The sequence below is a fragment of the Ciona intestinalis genome, chromosome 1, assembly GCF_000224145.3.
Source record: "Ciona intestinalis chromosome 1, KH, whole genome shotgun sequence".
Taxonomy (NCBI): domain Eukaryota; kingdom Metazoa; phylum Chordata; class Ascidiacea; order Phlebobranchia; family Cionidae; genus Ciona; species Ciona intestinalis.
This window is the reverse complement of record NC_020166.2, coordinates 9,478,225-9,493,524: the sequence shown is the minus strand read 5'-3', so window position 1 is coordinate 9,493,524 and position 15,300 is coordinate 9,478,225. Positions and strand designations below refer to the sequence as shown.

The window sequence follows — 15,300 nt, the reverse complement described above, 5'->3', positions numbered from 1 at the left end:
AAAAATTGTTGGGATAAGTTTTATTTGCCGTTTGCTCTAAAAAGGTTAGCAGTTATCAAAATACATTCATATGTGAGTTGGGATATGTAAGAATCTGTAAGGAACTTAAGCAACTTACACCTGCTGCAATAAGAAAGGATGAAAAATACTGTTCAACAATTTATATTCCATTTATGTAAATGTGCTAAAACACTAATAGACAATGGAAAACACATAGAAGCACTGAAACTACTGGATGAAGTCAAACAGATGATGCAACCATACAAAAATAAAACAACAGTGGCGCACATGCTCTTATATATATTATACTCAGTTTGCTACCATGATACCGACAGATATTATGGTGCATTGATGAGTTGGTTGGAATATGTAGAAAACTTAAGCACCGAATACATGATGACAATAAACCGGGCATAAACCTAACATTTCAACATTTTATATTTCATAATCCCTTACATTTGTGCAAATCCACTGCAACAATAATGACAATAAAATATACACAATAGCACTGAAACTTTTGTATGAAGTTAAACAATTGATGCAGCATTACAAGAATACAATAACATTGGTGACTGTATACATGACTGTATATACGATTTTTATGCAGTTTAATACAACTATACCAACAAGATATTTTGAGGCATTAATTTGAGCAACCAATATCTGATGATATGAAACAAGGCATCAAGCTACTATTTCAACAGTTTGTATTCCGTCATCCCATGAAGTTGTGTGAACCTGTTGAAACACTGATAGACAACAGAAAATACACAGAAGCAATAAACCTATTGGATGAAGTCAAACAGATGATGCAACCGTACAAGTATACAAACACAGTTGTGCACAGAGAACTATATCAGTTATACATACTATGCTACCATAATATTGTTAGATGCGAGAATCTGGAATGAACTTAAGCAACCATTACCTGATTACATCAAACAATGGATTAAAGAAACATTTTACAGATTAAAAGAAGTATGGCAGATGATTTTGCATCTCAAAAATTAAAATAATTAACTAATAGTAAACCTCGATTAAGATCCGCCGCATTAATTTGTTTTCTTTACACTACATCCTTTTTTGCAATTTTATTTCTACTTTTATCCTTTATAATTTTCATGGTTACCATGGTGAATTGAAATTGCATAATGTGTTTATTCCTATGATAGTCAACATTATCCGACAAAGAGCATTATACAAATATTGTATATTTAAATCTGCTTTATAAATACGTCATGCTAATAACTCAATTATGACACATACACTAATATAACATAACACTCACCATAATAAAGATGATTCTCCCATCGATTCTATATCTTCCTTTCACGATTCTCTTGATATTCACTAAATGTTTGTTAAAAATTTCGCCCTATCAGCACACATTTAAAATACTGGTTGCAACACTGAATGCAACGATTGAAGCATGGAGGTACCATGTAACACAGAACATTTGTTCACTAAAAGGGCTTTATAGCTTTACATATATAACAAACCAAACACAGTGTTTATCCTCATGCATCTCAAATATAGACCAGGTATTATAGTTTAATCATTATATAGTAGGGTGGGGGAAGACGGGACACCTTTAGCACCTAATATCCAAATACCCTGATCATTTTTTAAACAATTAACAACGATCTATGGGAGTCGAGAGGATACGTAATTTCTTATAATTCTTTGAATGTTCTTTGTTTACTACCAAATGGGACGAGAAAATAGATTGAAAAGCTGTTCCATCTTCCCCTACCCTACTATATGTTTTATTCCTACATTTTAAAAGTGGCGCAGACAATAATAGAGACTTAATTGCATTGTGAGGCATCAATGTGCATTGTGTTGTAACAATGAAGCCAAAGGTGTTCCATTATTAAACAAACAATCCCCATTATGATGTGATGTCAAAGTAACAAAGGGAACAATCATGATGCGGTTCTAGACTGTTTAAACAAATATTGACTTTACTATAAACACCATGGACATTTTACAGAGCGGTTTCTCATGAAATATATACTCTTTGTCCAGCATGAAAGGAGTTCAAAATAAAGGAGACTCCACAGCAATGTTGCGGCATTATAAACTGTGTCAAAGGCCTACAGATACTACAGTCATTTTTTGGTAAAAAAAGTTTTAAAATGGAATTGACTGAACATGATTTTATACAAGATGAGGTTGGTGAGGAGGAAATTAATCTTGCCCAGAAGTTAAAGGATTTGTGTAAAGATGGAAAAGAAAAGAAAGGAACCAAACTTGAAGCAGCTTTATTATTTCATAAGTTGGCAAATATATATGAAAACAAAACTAAACATAAAAAGTTGAACATGACTCGTAGTGCAGCTCTGTATAACGCAGCTATTGTGAGAGATCCAGAGAAGCAAATATTTAAAGATGAACTTAAAGCTTTGTGCTCAGCAGTTTTGGTGAAAGCAAATGCTGCAAAACCTGACTCTGATTTGATTTGTTTAGCAGTTGAGGTAAAAAGAAGGTTAAAGAAGTTTCGAAAATATTTTTGCAAAAGATTTAATCAGCTTGAAATAACCCCAGATGATGTAAAAGATGAAGAACTAATGAAACTACAAAGGAAGAAAATCTTTGATGTTAAACACAGACAAAATGAAGTTGTGAGAAGATACACTGAGTTAATGAGATTTATTTCTGATAAATGCATCAAGATTATGGGAGCACCACCATGCAAATATGCTGTAGTTGGATTGGGTTCCTTGGCACGATCGGAAATCACTATGTACTCAGATTTTGAACACATCATTGTCCTTGATAATTATGTTGCTAGGATTGAAGATCAGAAGATAATCATGAAGTACTTCCAATGGTTCACCACAATCTTCAACATCATCTTAATTAACCTCGGAGAAACCATGATTAACTGTGTCGCTATTCCAAGTATAAACCCCAGGTATAGAGACTGGTTTACAGACATTGTTACACCGAACGGTGTAACATTTGATGGGATGGTAGCCCACGCTTGCATACGCCCACTTGGACGACCAGCAACTAAAAACAAAGAGAAAACAGAATTCATTAAACCAGTCGATGAAATGATTCAATACTTGGATAGTGATGAACAAGTAAAACAGGGATACCATGTGGCTGATGCTTTATCTAAGGCTTGCTTTGTAGCTGGTGATGAAGCAATATGTGAAGAATATAAAGAAAAGGCTCATCTTCGGATTACAGCAAACAACAGTAAAAGTGATTTCTCCAGTGTGTCTAAACAAATAGAACAAAATTTACAGAACTTGAACTTGAAGAATCTACATACAAATGCATTTTTGGGTTTTCAAAACTACAACATAAAGAGAGCAATTTACAGAGGTGCAACCCTCTTTATTTCATACATAGGTCGATTATGTTCACTGCAAGCATCATCTTGCTTTGATGTCATTGATGGATTGGAAAATAAAGGCATATGCAGTGAAGAGATGGCCCACCAACTCCGGTTCATGGTGGCAGTGGCTTGTGAGGTTCGCGCCAAAGTTTATCATTCAAAGGGACAACAAGAAGATGTTTTTATGGAGGGTTCTCTACATGATTGTGTTATCCCAGGTTTAATTGAATTTGTTGGAAAACAAAGCCTTGTTTCCTTCGTGGAAGCCATATTTTTTCTACAAGACACCTTAAACCTGTGTAAAGCAGATTATCGTAAATGGAGGTTTGTTGGGTATGTCCCGAAGAACATTAAAACTAAAATGCTAACTTTACTCTTTCTCGAATTAAATAAAGATTTGGTAGAACTTGTCAAACAAACAATTTCCTCACCACAAGCTGATGAAATTCATATTTATGCTGTTGCAGCTTCAGCTGTATTTGATTGCAATGAATATGATCTAGTTTTGGAAATATGTTCAAAGATTAACCAGTTTAAACTTACTGCCAATCAGCAATTTGAATGTAAAGTTTATGAGTTTGCAAGCATTGTAAATCGATCATACAACAAGGAGACAGAATCTTTTGAAGGTTCAAGAACAGAAGTTGAAGCAAGGATAGTGGAGTTAGAACAACGGGTTGGATCTCTTATACCAGAAAGCAAAAATGTTTTTGGAATTATAGAAACATACTCTACAGCTTTGATGTTGCTTAACGATGGCAAGATTCCAAAAACTTCCAACGTTCATGAGATTTGGAAACAACGGGTTTTAAAACCTGAGTGGCGTACTGAGAATGATTTATATGAAAGTCTACTCTTATCTAAATATGTTAGAACAGCGATGGAAAACGAGCCCGCAGAAGCAATAAAACTACTGGATGAGGCCCAACAAATAGTGCAACCACATGATAATTTATCAAAATGTGCACATATGTACCGATGCCATGCATATGGAACTTGCTATCACAATACTTGCAGATATTACGAGGCTTTATTAAATGAGTTGGAATATTCAATGCGTAAAAAACTCAAACAACCTATAGCTGATGGCTATAAACAAATGATCAAAAATACTTTTAACCTCTTCATGTTCCCTCATCATAATAATTTGTCAAAATCTGCATTAACGTTAACAGTAAAAGGAAAACCAATCGAAGCAATAAGCCTGCTACATGAAGCCAAACAATTGATGCAACCATACAAGAACCAAACAACTAGTGTGCATATGCTACAATATATTTCATTTGCAGTTTGCTATGACACGTCTGGCAGGTATTACGAGTCATTCATATGTTGGTTAGAATATGCAAGAATCTGTAAGAAAATTAAGCAACCAATAGATGAAGCCAATAAGCAAGGAATAAAAGATACTTTTCAACAACTGCTCATATTCCACAATCCCACCAGGTTGTGTAAATCTGCTGACACACTGCTAGATTAAAGAATACACAGAAGCATTGAAACTACTGGATGAAGCCAAACAATTGATGCAACCATACAAGAGTACAACTACAGAGGTGCACAGGCTACTATGTCTTCCACAACATGCAATGTACTATCATAATATTAGAAATATATTATAAGGCATTAATATGTTGGTTGGAATATGCCAGAATCTGTAACGAGCTTAAGCAACCAATACCAGATGACATTAAAGAAATGATAAGAGATACTTTTCACCGATTCATATTCCGTCATCAGCTAAAACACTGATGGATAATGGAAAACACATAGAAGCAATGAAACTACTGGATGAAGCCAAACAGATGATGAAACCGTACCAGAATACAACAACAGTTCTTCACAAGCGACTATATCGTGCCTATGCATTATGCCAGCGTAATACTGAGAGATATTACAAGGCATTTATGTGTTGGTCGGAATGTGCGAAAATCTGTAAGAAACTTGAGCAACCGATACCTGATGACACTAATCACACTAATAGTTATCCTCATCATGAATCTGCCAATAAATCTTTTTTTATCATACTTTACAATTCTGTTACAGTATTTGCAAGTTTCATGGTTACCATGGTGGGTTCAAACTGTTTATTTGTGTTTATTCTTATAATTATCAACTTTGTCGTTATAAAAAGCATTTTACCAACATTTAAGTTTTTAATATCTGGTGTGCTGTAAAAAAATCTTAATTCTGCTGTATAATTCCTTCATATTAAGTTATAACTTAATGGTGAGCACACATATTACTATGGCACCACACTCACCGTAATAAAGTCAATCTTTTCAACGATTTTGCATCTTTCTTTTTTGATCTTCTTAATGTTCACTAAATGTTTGATAAAAATACTTTAATTCTTTTATGTATGATGTCTGTAAAATGTTAATCATTATTAATTATTAAAGTGATAGTTAGGTACCGTATGTTCTATGTATATTTTAAACTATCTACTTTTATGTTAACAATGTAAACCTAAATTCAAAATATGTTGTTTACTAAATATGTTTCGATGTCCTTTTATATTTTATACTTTCGTGTAAATATTATAAACCTATTAAAGTGATCGATATGTTGTGTACCTGTTTCCTGTGTATTTTAGACTATTATACTCTCATGCCAATAATATAAACCTAAATTCAAAATATGTTGTGTATTAATGTCTTGTAAGTTTTAGTTAGACTGTCATACTTTCATGTCAATATTATAAATCCATTAAATACCCTGATAAAGATGACCTGAATTGGACACCCAAGTCAAAACTTTGGATTCATAAACTTATGAACAAAAAATGTTTAATGACTATTATAAGTGCTTGGTGTACATTCAGTAATTAAAAAAAATAACAGTGTAGGCGACAAACATTAGATTAACACGGGTATACAGGGGTGTATGGTGTACCTCGTATTGTGCAGATATGAGCATTTCCCGTTCCACACTCTTAAGGATTTCGGGCACATTTTTTGATCAGCAACAAATTTATGAATGAACATGATCAACTAAGAGAGGCCTGGTTTGTGAAGTTTCGAATAAATTCTCAATGTTTAACTGTTTGTCTGGAAATACAATGAGAATTAATAATATTGCTTCTTATAAGGTTTAATAACTAGCCTTCTAACCAATGCTATTTTATTTAAATTTCCCTTATTATGTAATGCTGTTATTTCCCTAAGTTAATTAATATTACATTTGTTATTTTATTCAAGGGAAAAATATATATATGCTATTTTTTTTAATTTGTTACAGAATGAATGAATGAAAAATATTTATACATACTTACATGGTGCATTGCAGGAAATACACACACCAATACTTCCAACAGTTGTATAACTGAATATCTTTACTCAGCAAATAAAAATAACCTTCATTACAAAGTTCGCATTCAGTAACTAACTTATCCTAAACCTAGTAAATACACACTGTGTATATTTTTCCACATATAAATCAAAGACACTGAAGGTTTAACACATAAATATCACTTTTAGATATAACGTAACACAACAGGTTAATTAATGCAGAGTAAACACGATAAACACAAATAAATCAAAGACACTGAAGATTTAACACCTAGCATCAGGAAGTCGATACCGTTGAGATAGGCACGAGTTTAAACTTGAACTACTGCATCCCCAGTAAAGTGATTAACCACAGACGTAAGGGGTATAACAGACGTACAGATAACATATAACAGACGTAACAACAACCTATATAAACAGACGTACAGACATAAGGGGGTATAACAGACGTACCAACAACATATATAACACACGTACATACCATATAAGAGACGTACAGACATAAGAGGATACAGACGTACTGGTACAGTGGTATTATAATATTAATCACATCATGCGCTACCAAATCTTACTAAAATTGTCTGCCGAATACAGTAATGAACACCACATTAACGAAACAGGAAAGACAAATGAATTAGGCACAAAACTACACTGTTTAAGAACATGCTACGGTAAAAAGTACTTGAGTAAAAATTGTAATAAAAGTGTGGCTGTTAAACCAATAAATTTATATGTCTAATTGGCATGCAAGATAGTCCTCACCGGAGATAAAGTGCACATATTGCAAACCTTGGTTCTTAGGCACTGTTCTCATAATTACTCAAACACAGTTGTTTTTATTTCATTTTTTATTAACTATTAAAACAATTAACAATTTAATGTTATTTGAAGAAATAGTTACTATCAAATACAACCACAAAAAAAACATAAAGACCGGCACTATTAAAAGGATTTAGTCCGTCGGCCTCTAGCCCAGAGTTTACAGTTTGCTGCCACCTGCTGCAAGGATAAATAAAAGACATTTTTCGTTCATAAAACAAAATTGTTTCACAGTCTCTCGATTTGAAGTTCTTTATTCATGAATCATGATTGTTAATGATAAAGGTAATGCATGATAAAGAGATTGTTATGGCAATTGCATATAATAAACTAAAACAAAGCAGCATACTTTACATAGTTAAAATGTGCATTAATAGGTCTAGGCTTGGTGTACAGAAGTTTTCTATAGATATAAAACTTAACAGATCATGCTGGGTAATAGGGTAAGGTAGTTATCATGTTTTTTGTAATCTCATTATTCAGTGTATATTTCATATAGAACAATATGTATAAATCTGTTTAAAATATTCTGATAGCAAAAAAATGGCTGTTCCGGTTAACTGCTTGTATAAAAACATGACAAAACTACTGATATTTTTAAACAGGTATATATTTCATGTCTAACAGAATGCCAACATCATTGCACATTCTCCAATCAACTGAAGTTCTGGTTAATAAGTTAAAGTCAGAGCTTAATTTAGGCAGAACTTGTTGTTCTAAAAGCTTGTAAATATTTCAAGTCAGCTGCAAGACAGTTTTAAGATTGCTATTAATTTGATTGCTTAGTTTTCTGAATTAACTTATAGTTTAAAAAACTCTGGTCTTACAAGTCCAGTTGTGGCTAAACTGGTTTGTCATGCTAATACTAAACTTATGCAGCTGCCATTAAACTGAGTAAAACAAACACCAATGTTGTAAACATAAACCCTTTCATGCTAGGTGAGCCGGAGCCTCGACACGGTTTTTCTGTTTTAGAGACAGGGAATCCAGTATTGGGTACCGCGCATGTAGCAACAGGTGGTACATATGCTTGAGCAACATTCAACGCAGGAGCATTATTGCCAACCTATACAAAATGGAAAACAATATAACTTGAAACAAGTAAAATCTTAAGACAGTTATTTCTGGATAATTAAAACAATTGATCAATTTACATCTAAAACAAAAGTTACTTTACCAAAATGGTATTTAGATTAATTGCAAGATACTTTTGATACAGATTGCAATAAATTAATTGCTTTGTTACATGAATTACCTTCGAAAGCTCCAGTCTAAAAAGCCATTGTCTAACAATAACAATGAGTTAGGCTATCAGTGCTGGCATGCAAGCATTGTGGCTTCATACACCTTATGTTGGTATATGCGAAACTTGGTGAATATGAATACATACCCTTGGATGAGGTGAGCCATTTACTCTGCAAAAAACTCTCCTTTCCATATGTTGTACAGCTGAGCTTAACATACTTCCTGTGGTCTGATTCCAATGCATCTGTGGATTTGAGTGTGGAAGAATGTAACTTATTTATCCTAATTTGGCAGGGAAAGTTTTAAATCATGGGTTATGTTTCATACACCTCGTGCTCACTTATGAGTTACCACAAATGTAACCTTGTGGGTTATTTTTTTCGTGAATACCTGTTAATTAGGATGGTCTATAAGTAATTTGGAATAATAACAAATTAGTATTTTGCGTGCCTGCCTGTAATGGGTTCGAGGCTCAACGCTCAACGGGGGGGGGGGTTATGTGTCCTTGGGCAAGACACTTAACAGCAATTGCTCCAACCTAGTGGTCACTAATGGGTTGTTCAAATTATGAGCCATACATAAAAAAATGAAAAAATCACCCCAAAAAATAATCACCCACAAAGTAACATACATGGTAACTCGTAAGCTGACACGAGGCCTTAAACTCGTGTGATAACAACTGTCGTTTCTGGCCACCCGAGGATAAAGTAAGTTACATTCATTACATTACATTTATTCAACCCAAAGTATTAACTTACAGAGTTAATGATGTCCAGAACATTTCTGTTGGTTAAGTTATCAGTGAAGTCACTTAGTCTGGTCCAGGGCCATGAGAAACCCCTATATAGAAATTGTGTGTGTTTATCATAAGGTTTTATCTTCTATTAAAATAAAAGAAAGTTGGAAGCCCTTCAATATAGTTGGCAAATTTGAGTGTGGTTGCGCATCGTATTTATTAAAAATGGTCCGAATGGCCATCCCAAAGAAATAAAGAAAACACTTACGTCCTCCTGACATTTGTAAGATTAAAGTAGTTCAAGATGTTTCCTGCTATGGGTTGGGTTTCACAGCGTTTTAATGCAGTCTTTGGATAATACAAAATGTATGCAATGCACATCTCATTTCGAGTTGACAATCCACCCTATGAGATAAAAACGTTATTTCTCTTCATAGTTAAACAACATGATGCAGAAAATTTGTAAACAATTTTACTAACAACTGTATTCAAGATTTTTTGTTGACTGCCGCGCAAGATTAAATAAAGTAAATAAAAAAAGATTAATACAAAAGATCAAAGATCTAATGCGTGAGCTTGTTAATTAAACTAATTAGCATAGTATTAATTAACCCTTTTACTACAACAGTCGACTGAGCTTAATCAAAACTTTTAATGCGTCCCCACTTAACTGGAAATAGTTTGATTCAGGCGTGAATCGATGTGAGGATTTCTTATCTCTTCAACACGTGCCTCCAAATTCCCAGACAATACAACCACTGTCTCGACAGTGCTGTTTACTAGATCTAGTGGCCTACGGTTATTGCGTGCGCTTTACTAACGTCATGTCCCGGGTTCGATCCCCGCCTGCTGCAGCAATTAGTTTGGATTTGTTTTCTTTTAATAAAAGATATATAAGACTAATACTATATATACTTTTTGTTTATATTTGCATACTAACGTAAACAAAGCCAAAAGTTACCGATTACCAGCGACTTCCCGATGCATTGCAGTTTACTTGACTCGCAAGCGTTACAATCATTTTACTCATTAATTGGACGATTTTATACACTATGGTTTATAAGGCTAAGCTTAGTTTAAATTATTGTATCGAATACAGTCGAATAATCAATGGTAAATTACATTTTAAAGGGCCTAAACACACTCAAATGTACATCCCTTTAATAGATAGAGTGTGTTTTTCTAATGCCAACGACACCTTACTTGTTTTAATCGGTTCTGTATAACCAAAGATATTCCAGCTCAAACACCATGAAATTCATAAAACTGATTTGAAATTTGCGTGGCGAAAAAAAGTTTCGCTTTTACGAATGAATCAGTCACGTGACTAGTACGTTCCTACGTCACAATCACGAAGCTCGTAGTAAAAAAAAGGATAGCGCTAGAGATCACTGTTTGAGGACGAATATCTACGCCTATACTGGACCAATTTTAATAAGCAAAGTATTTTTGGAATCAATAAAACAGTCGCTTTATGAATTTACTATAAAAAATAAAAGTGACGTGGGGTGTGTTTAGGCCCTTTAAGTACGAGTTAGCGCCTTAGACAAACTGAAATGTAACCGTTAATTACTCGCTGATTAGGCGATCATATGCAATATGGTTTATAAAACTATGCTTAGTTCAAAATACTTTATACAGTACAATCATAAAGTTTAAGGTGTATTTTAAATTTGGCACATTTGATTAAACAGTAAAGTAATTGTTAATTAATCGCTAATTATGCGGTTTCAGTTCTGAAAATTTAGTCCAAAAATTATAAATATATATCATGATTTGATTTCAATCAAGAGATTAAAGAATAAATGCTAGAACTAAAAATTGAGGTAAGTGCGGAAAAAAGTCGTTCAAAAAACAACAACAAGAACAACTGTTCGACGAAAAAGGATCTATATGACCACTAACGTGCTCAATAAAAGAACATTTCAAGTTACATTCATTTGTTCATGCGGCATATATTCAGGTCACTTGTGGAACTTACCACAGTAAAATTGCTTCTATCCGAGCTGTCATAATCACAAACCATCTGCATAGAATCGCCAGAGCTGATGTGTTTTTCTGTTGTGAAAACCCTCATTTCTTGATAGTTGAAGTCATAATTATCGTCGTTTAACAAAAATGGACCTTCAGTGCCATTTCTATAAAAAAAATAAGTCATACTTCAGAGAATGTATAACATATCTATCTTTGAGTGAAGCCACAACAACAGTCATTTTAACTTAAATGTTCTGTATTGAAAATCTCATGCCCACAAGTTACCATGTATATAACTTTTTCATGCATGGATGACAATTTGGACAACCCATAAGACACCAATGGATTGGGGCAATTGGTGTCAAGTACCATGCCACAAAAATGTATAATCTGTGTTATATATGGATGATAGCAAAAGAGGTTTATAAGTAAGATAACAAGCTACTCTTGCTACAAACACTCACCCATAAATATGGCGTAGTCGCAATTTTCTACCAAGCAAATGACTGTGTAACATTCCTCCAATGAGTTTAATCTCTGAGAGAGAACTGTCATTCATTGACTGAAAAAAAAAGGTTTCTAATCATGCTCACTGTCACAATAAATAGATGTCAGCTTATACACCAGACACACATAGTTTATTCATACACCTCATGCTCACTGTCGGGTTATAACATGGGTGACTTCTTATAAACCAGACACACATGGTGTATTCCTACACCTCATGCTCACTGTCAAGTTATAACATGGGTGTCTTCTCATACACCAGACACACATGGCGTATTCCTACACCTCATGCTCACTGTCAAGTTATAACAGAGGTGACTTCTTATACACCAGACACACACGGTGTATTCCTACACCTCATGCTCACTGTCAAGTTATAACAGAGGTGACTTCTTATAAACCAGACACACATGGTGTATTCATACACCTCATGCTCACTGTCAAGTTATAACATAGGTGACTTCTTATACACCAGACACACATGGCGTATTCCTACACCTCATGCTCCTTGTCAAGATATTTGTAATGTTTACTTGAGCCAAGCAACCAGAAGTGCATTCACCATATTGAAGATACGATGAGGTGTTCGGTGGAATAATTTGACTAGTAGGAGATACATTATGTCCTACTTGCATAACCTCTCCATCATATTGCCTCAGTTGATCAGTGTAAGACATTCGTATGCCTGAGTTATCGACCAAACCTGTGTGATAATGAAAGGGTAAATACATGTGTACCTCATGCTCACTGTCGAGTTATAACATGGCTGTCTTCTTTTACACTAGACTCACATGGTGTATTCATACACCACATGCTCACTGTCAAGTTATAACATGTGTGTTTTTATATACACCAAAAGCATGTGGTGGATTTATACACATCATGCTCACTGTCGAGTTATAACATGGCTGTCTTCTTTTACACCAGACACACATGGTGTATTCCTACACCTCGTGCTCACTGTCGAATCAATATACGAATAGTATCCTCTCATACAAACAAGTACCTGTTACAAGGTTCGGATTATCATAGTGAACCTCCATTAACACATGAGTTGGTGAATCTGGCTCCCCTAATGGAATACCAACATGATCAGGTAATGTAAATGGCTGAAATGTAAGGATTATATCAAATGTTACTTCCAGGAGTACTGGATATTGAAAACAACTAAAAAATACAACAATAGGCTATGTATAGGGGCCAAGTAACTCACGTGTCGTGGCCCCCATATGCCGTGACCTGCACATGCCGTGACCTCACATGCCGTAGACTCAGGTGCCGCAAGCTTATGTGCCATAAACCCCCTGCAACACCTCATATGGCATGACCCTCACGTACCGTGAGCCCCTAGTGCCGTAATCCACCTCCACACTTTACCATTATAGAATAGAAGAAGTTACTTACCCCACCCCCTATTGCCCACCCAACCACCACCGAGTTGCAGCTGTAGAAATCCAGTGGCATGTTGGCAGAATAGCATTCAACACTTTCACCAACCCTCTGTACTGACAAGAAATAACAGGAGAAGATTAAAACCAAAAAAATATTCATTATTCATGCGGGTGGGAACTTAACTGACTTATCAATGTTTGCCACTCCCATGACCACAGTCAAGTTGCTGAAACTATTGTAGTGTGTGAATTAGCAGACATATATTTAGATTCAAATTTGGCGAGATTTATAATTTACTTGGGTTAGATAAATCAAGTAATATATTTAGAAAGATAAAACTTACTGTGATATTTCCGGTGCAAGCATACACAATAATATGATGAACATTCAGTTCATGTCCTTTCTGGACCAAAGCTTCAAACTAAACAAAAAAGAATTATCACTTCATGGTTGCTTGGATTTAGTTTATTTAGAACTAATTTATTCTCATGTGGCAGGCAATGGTAGGAATGTTATGTTTTACACAAATTATGCCAGATGCAAGTTACCACATACATCAACTGTCTTGCCCAAGGACACACACGTACCAACAAGGGTAGCTGCACCATCGAGACTTAAACTCGCCACCCCTGGGGTAGGAGCAGGCGTATACCAACTATGCTCGGTGCCAGGAATTTATTGAAGTAAAGAATATCAAGTTTATACCAGTTGCTGAGATTGTTTTGTGGCCCAAGAAAAATTATATTTGACAAATAGGAAGGGTTAATGGAATTAAAACACAAAACAGACTCTGTGCATAAAAACAGACCATGTGCACACAAACGCTGCTTTTTCAGAAAAAAAATCTGGTGCCAGTTTACAAAGATTAACTATGTGCACAAAACACAGTCTGCACACAAACTTACCTTTATAATATGATGCTTTTTAGTAAGACGGGGCAACTGAAACACTTTGCAACTGTAGAAAGTTTTTTTCTGTGGTAACGGAAACTGGACATTCAACATATCATAAGTCAATGCATTTGTTATTGTTTGTGTACTTGCTCCGCCATTGTTGAGAAATATGAGACTCCTGGCACCTGTACAATACATAGGGTTAAAAATAATAAATATTTTGGGTTGTATTAATTACCTCTGTTCGTGGAATGATAATTGGATCCCACTACATCTGATCCAGTAGGATCTGTGTTTCCATAAGCATATATCACTTTAATTGTGTCGGCCTGTAATAATGTTGTGCATTTATATTACAATATATTTATTATATGTATGCCACCGTTACAAGGTTTTATTTGGATAAATTGTTATACACATACATGGTGTGTATTCATACACATCATGCTCACTGTCAAGTTATAACATGGGTGTCTTCTTATAGACCAGACACACATGATGTATTCATACACCTCATGCTCACTGTCGAGTTATAACATGGGCGTCTTCTTTTAGACCAGACACACATTGTGTATTCATACACCTCATGCTCACTGTCGAGTTATAACATGGGCGTCTTCTTATAGACCAGACACACATGGTGTATTTATACACCACATGCTCACTGTCGAGTTATAACATGGCTGTCTTTTTATAGACCTACACACATAGTGTATTCATACACCTTATGCTCACTGTCAAGCTATAACATATGGAGTTAATTAATTATCCACCATTCATAAATATTACACCGTATAACATTAAATGAGCAAAATATACGCAACAATGGCAACATTATTACCGTAATGGTAAAATCTGAACCACTTTCACAACCAGCAAGTTGTCTTTTAAACTTAACAACCGTCCAGCCATCACATTCGAACCCAGACAACAGTTCGACATTCTGTTCGGTGTCTTTTGGTGGAAAAGTGTTTCCCACTCCATGCCTGTCCTGTGGATAATCACGCAAAATAAATAAAATTAGCAACCGGTTTTGTAAAAAAATAAATAATTACAATTTCTAAAGTCATATGCAGCATTTTTTCTTGTAATAAA

At 34.7% G+C, this 15,300-nt stretch overlaps 2 protein-coding genes and 1 long non-coding RNA gene across 5 annotated transcripts in view; all 3 read right to left on the bottom strand.

Annotated features, from left to right (window-relative positions):
• Positions 1-151: 151 nt before the first annotated feature.
• LOC113475806 lies at positions 152-1,611 on the bottom strand. The gene is made up of 2 exons (XR_003397584.1): positions 1,289-1,611; positions 152-738 (listed from the first exon to the last, which is right to left on the bottom strand). It is a non-coding gene; the product is annotated as an uncharacterized LOC113475806 (long non-coding RNA).
• Positions 1,612-7,695: 6,084 nt separating this feature from the next.
• The window catches only part of LOC100178650 (DBH-like monooxygenase protein 1), a 13,131-nt gene continuing 5,526 nt past the window's right edge, over positions 7,696-15,300 (bottom strand). For 2 of the 3 annotated variants that reach the window (XM_009864220.3, XM_026840723.1), the window contains exons 8-15: positions 12,927-13,029; positions 12,454-12,623; positions 11,878-11,975; positions 11,421-11,577; positions 9,708-9,844; positions 9,462-9,543; positions 8,849-8,947; positions 7,696-8,524 (exon numbers count right to left, since the gene is read on the bottom strand). In XM_009864220.3, coding sequence (XP_009862522.1) covers positions 8,330-8,524; positions 8,849-8,947; positions 9,462-9,543; positions 9,708-9,844; positions 11,421-11,577; positions 11,878-11,975; positions 12,454-12,623; positions 12,927-13,029 — 1,041 coding nt within the window. In that variant the 3' untranslated portion in view covers positions 7,696-8,329. Of the gene's footprint in view, positions 8,525-8,844; positions 8,948-9,461; positions 9,544-9,707; positions 9,845-11,420; positions 11,578-11,877; positions 11,976-12,453; positions 12,624-12,926; positions 13,030-15,300 lie in introns of all 3 variants that reach the window. The other variant, XM_018811550.2, reaches the window with a different exon arrangement.
• The window catches only part of LOC113475805 (DBH-like monooxygenase protein 1 homolog), a 2,908-nt gene continuing 1,193 nt past the window's right edge, over positions 13,586-15,300 (bottom strand). The window contains exons 3-5 of the mRNA XM_026840730.1: positions 14,444-14,534; positions 14,218-14,390; positions 13,586-13,733 (exon numbers count right to left, since the gene is read on the bottom strand). Coding sequence (XP_026696531.1) covers positions 13,599-13,733; positions 14,218-14,390; positions 14,444-14,534 — 399 coding nt within the window. The 3' untranslated portion in view covers positions 13,586-13,598. The remainder of the gene's footprint in view (positions 13,734-14,217; positions 14,391-14,443; positions 14,535-15,300) is intronic.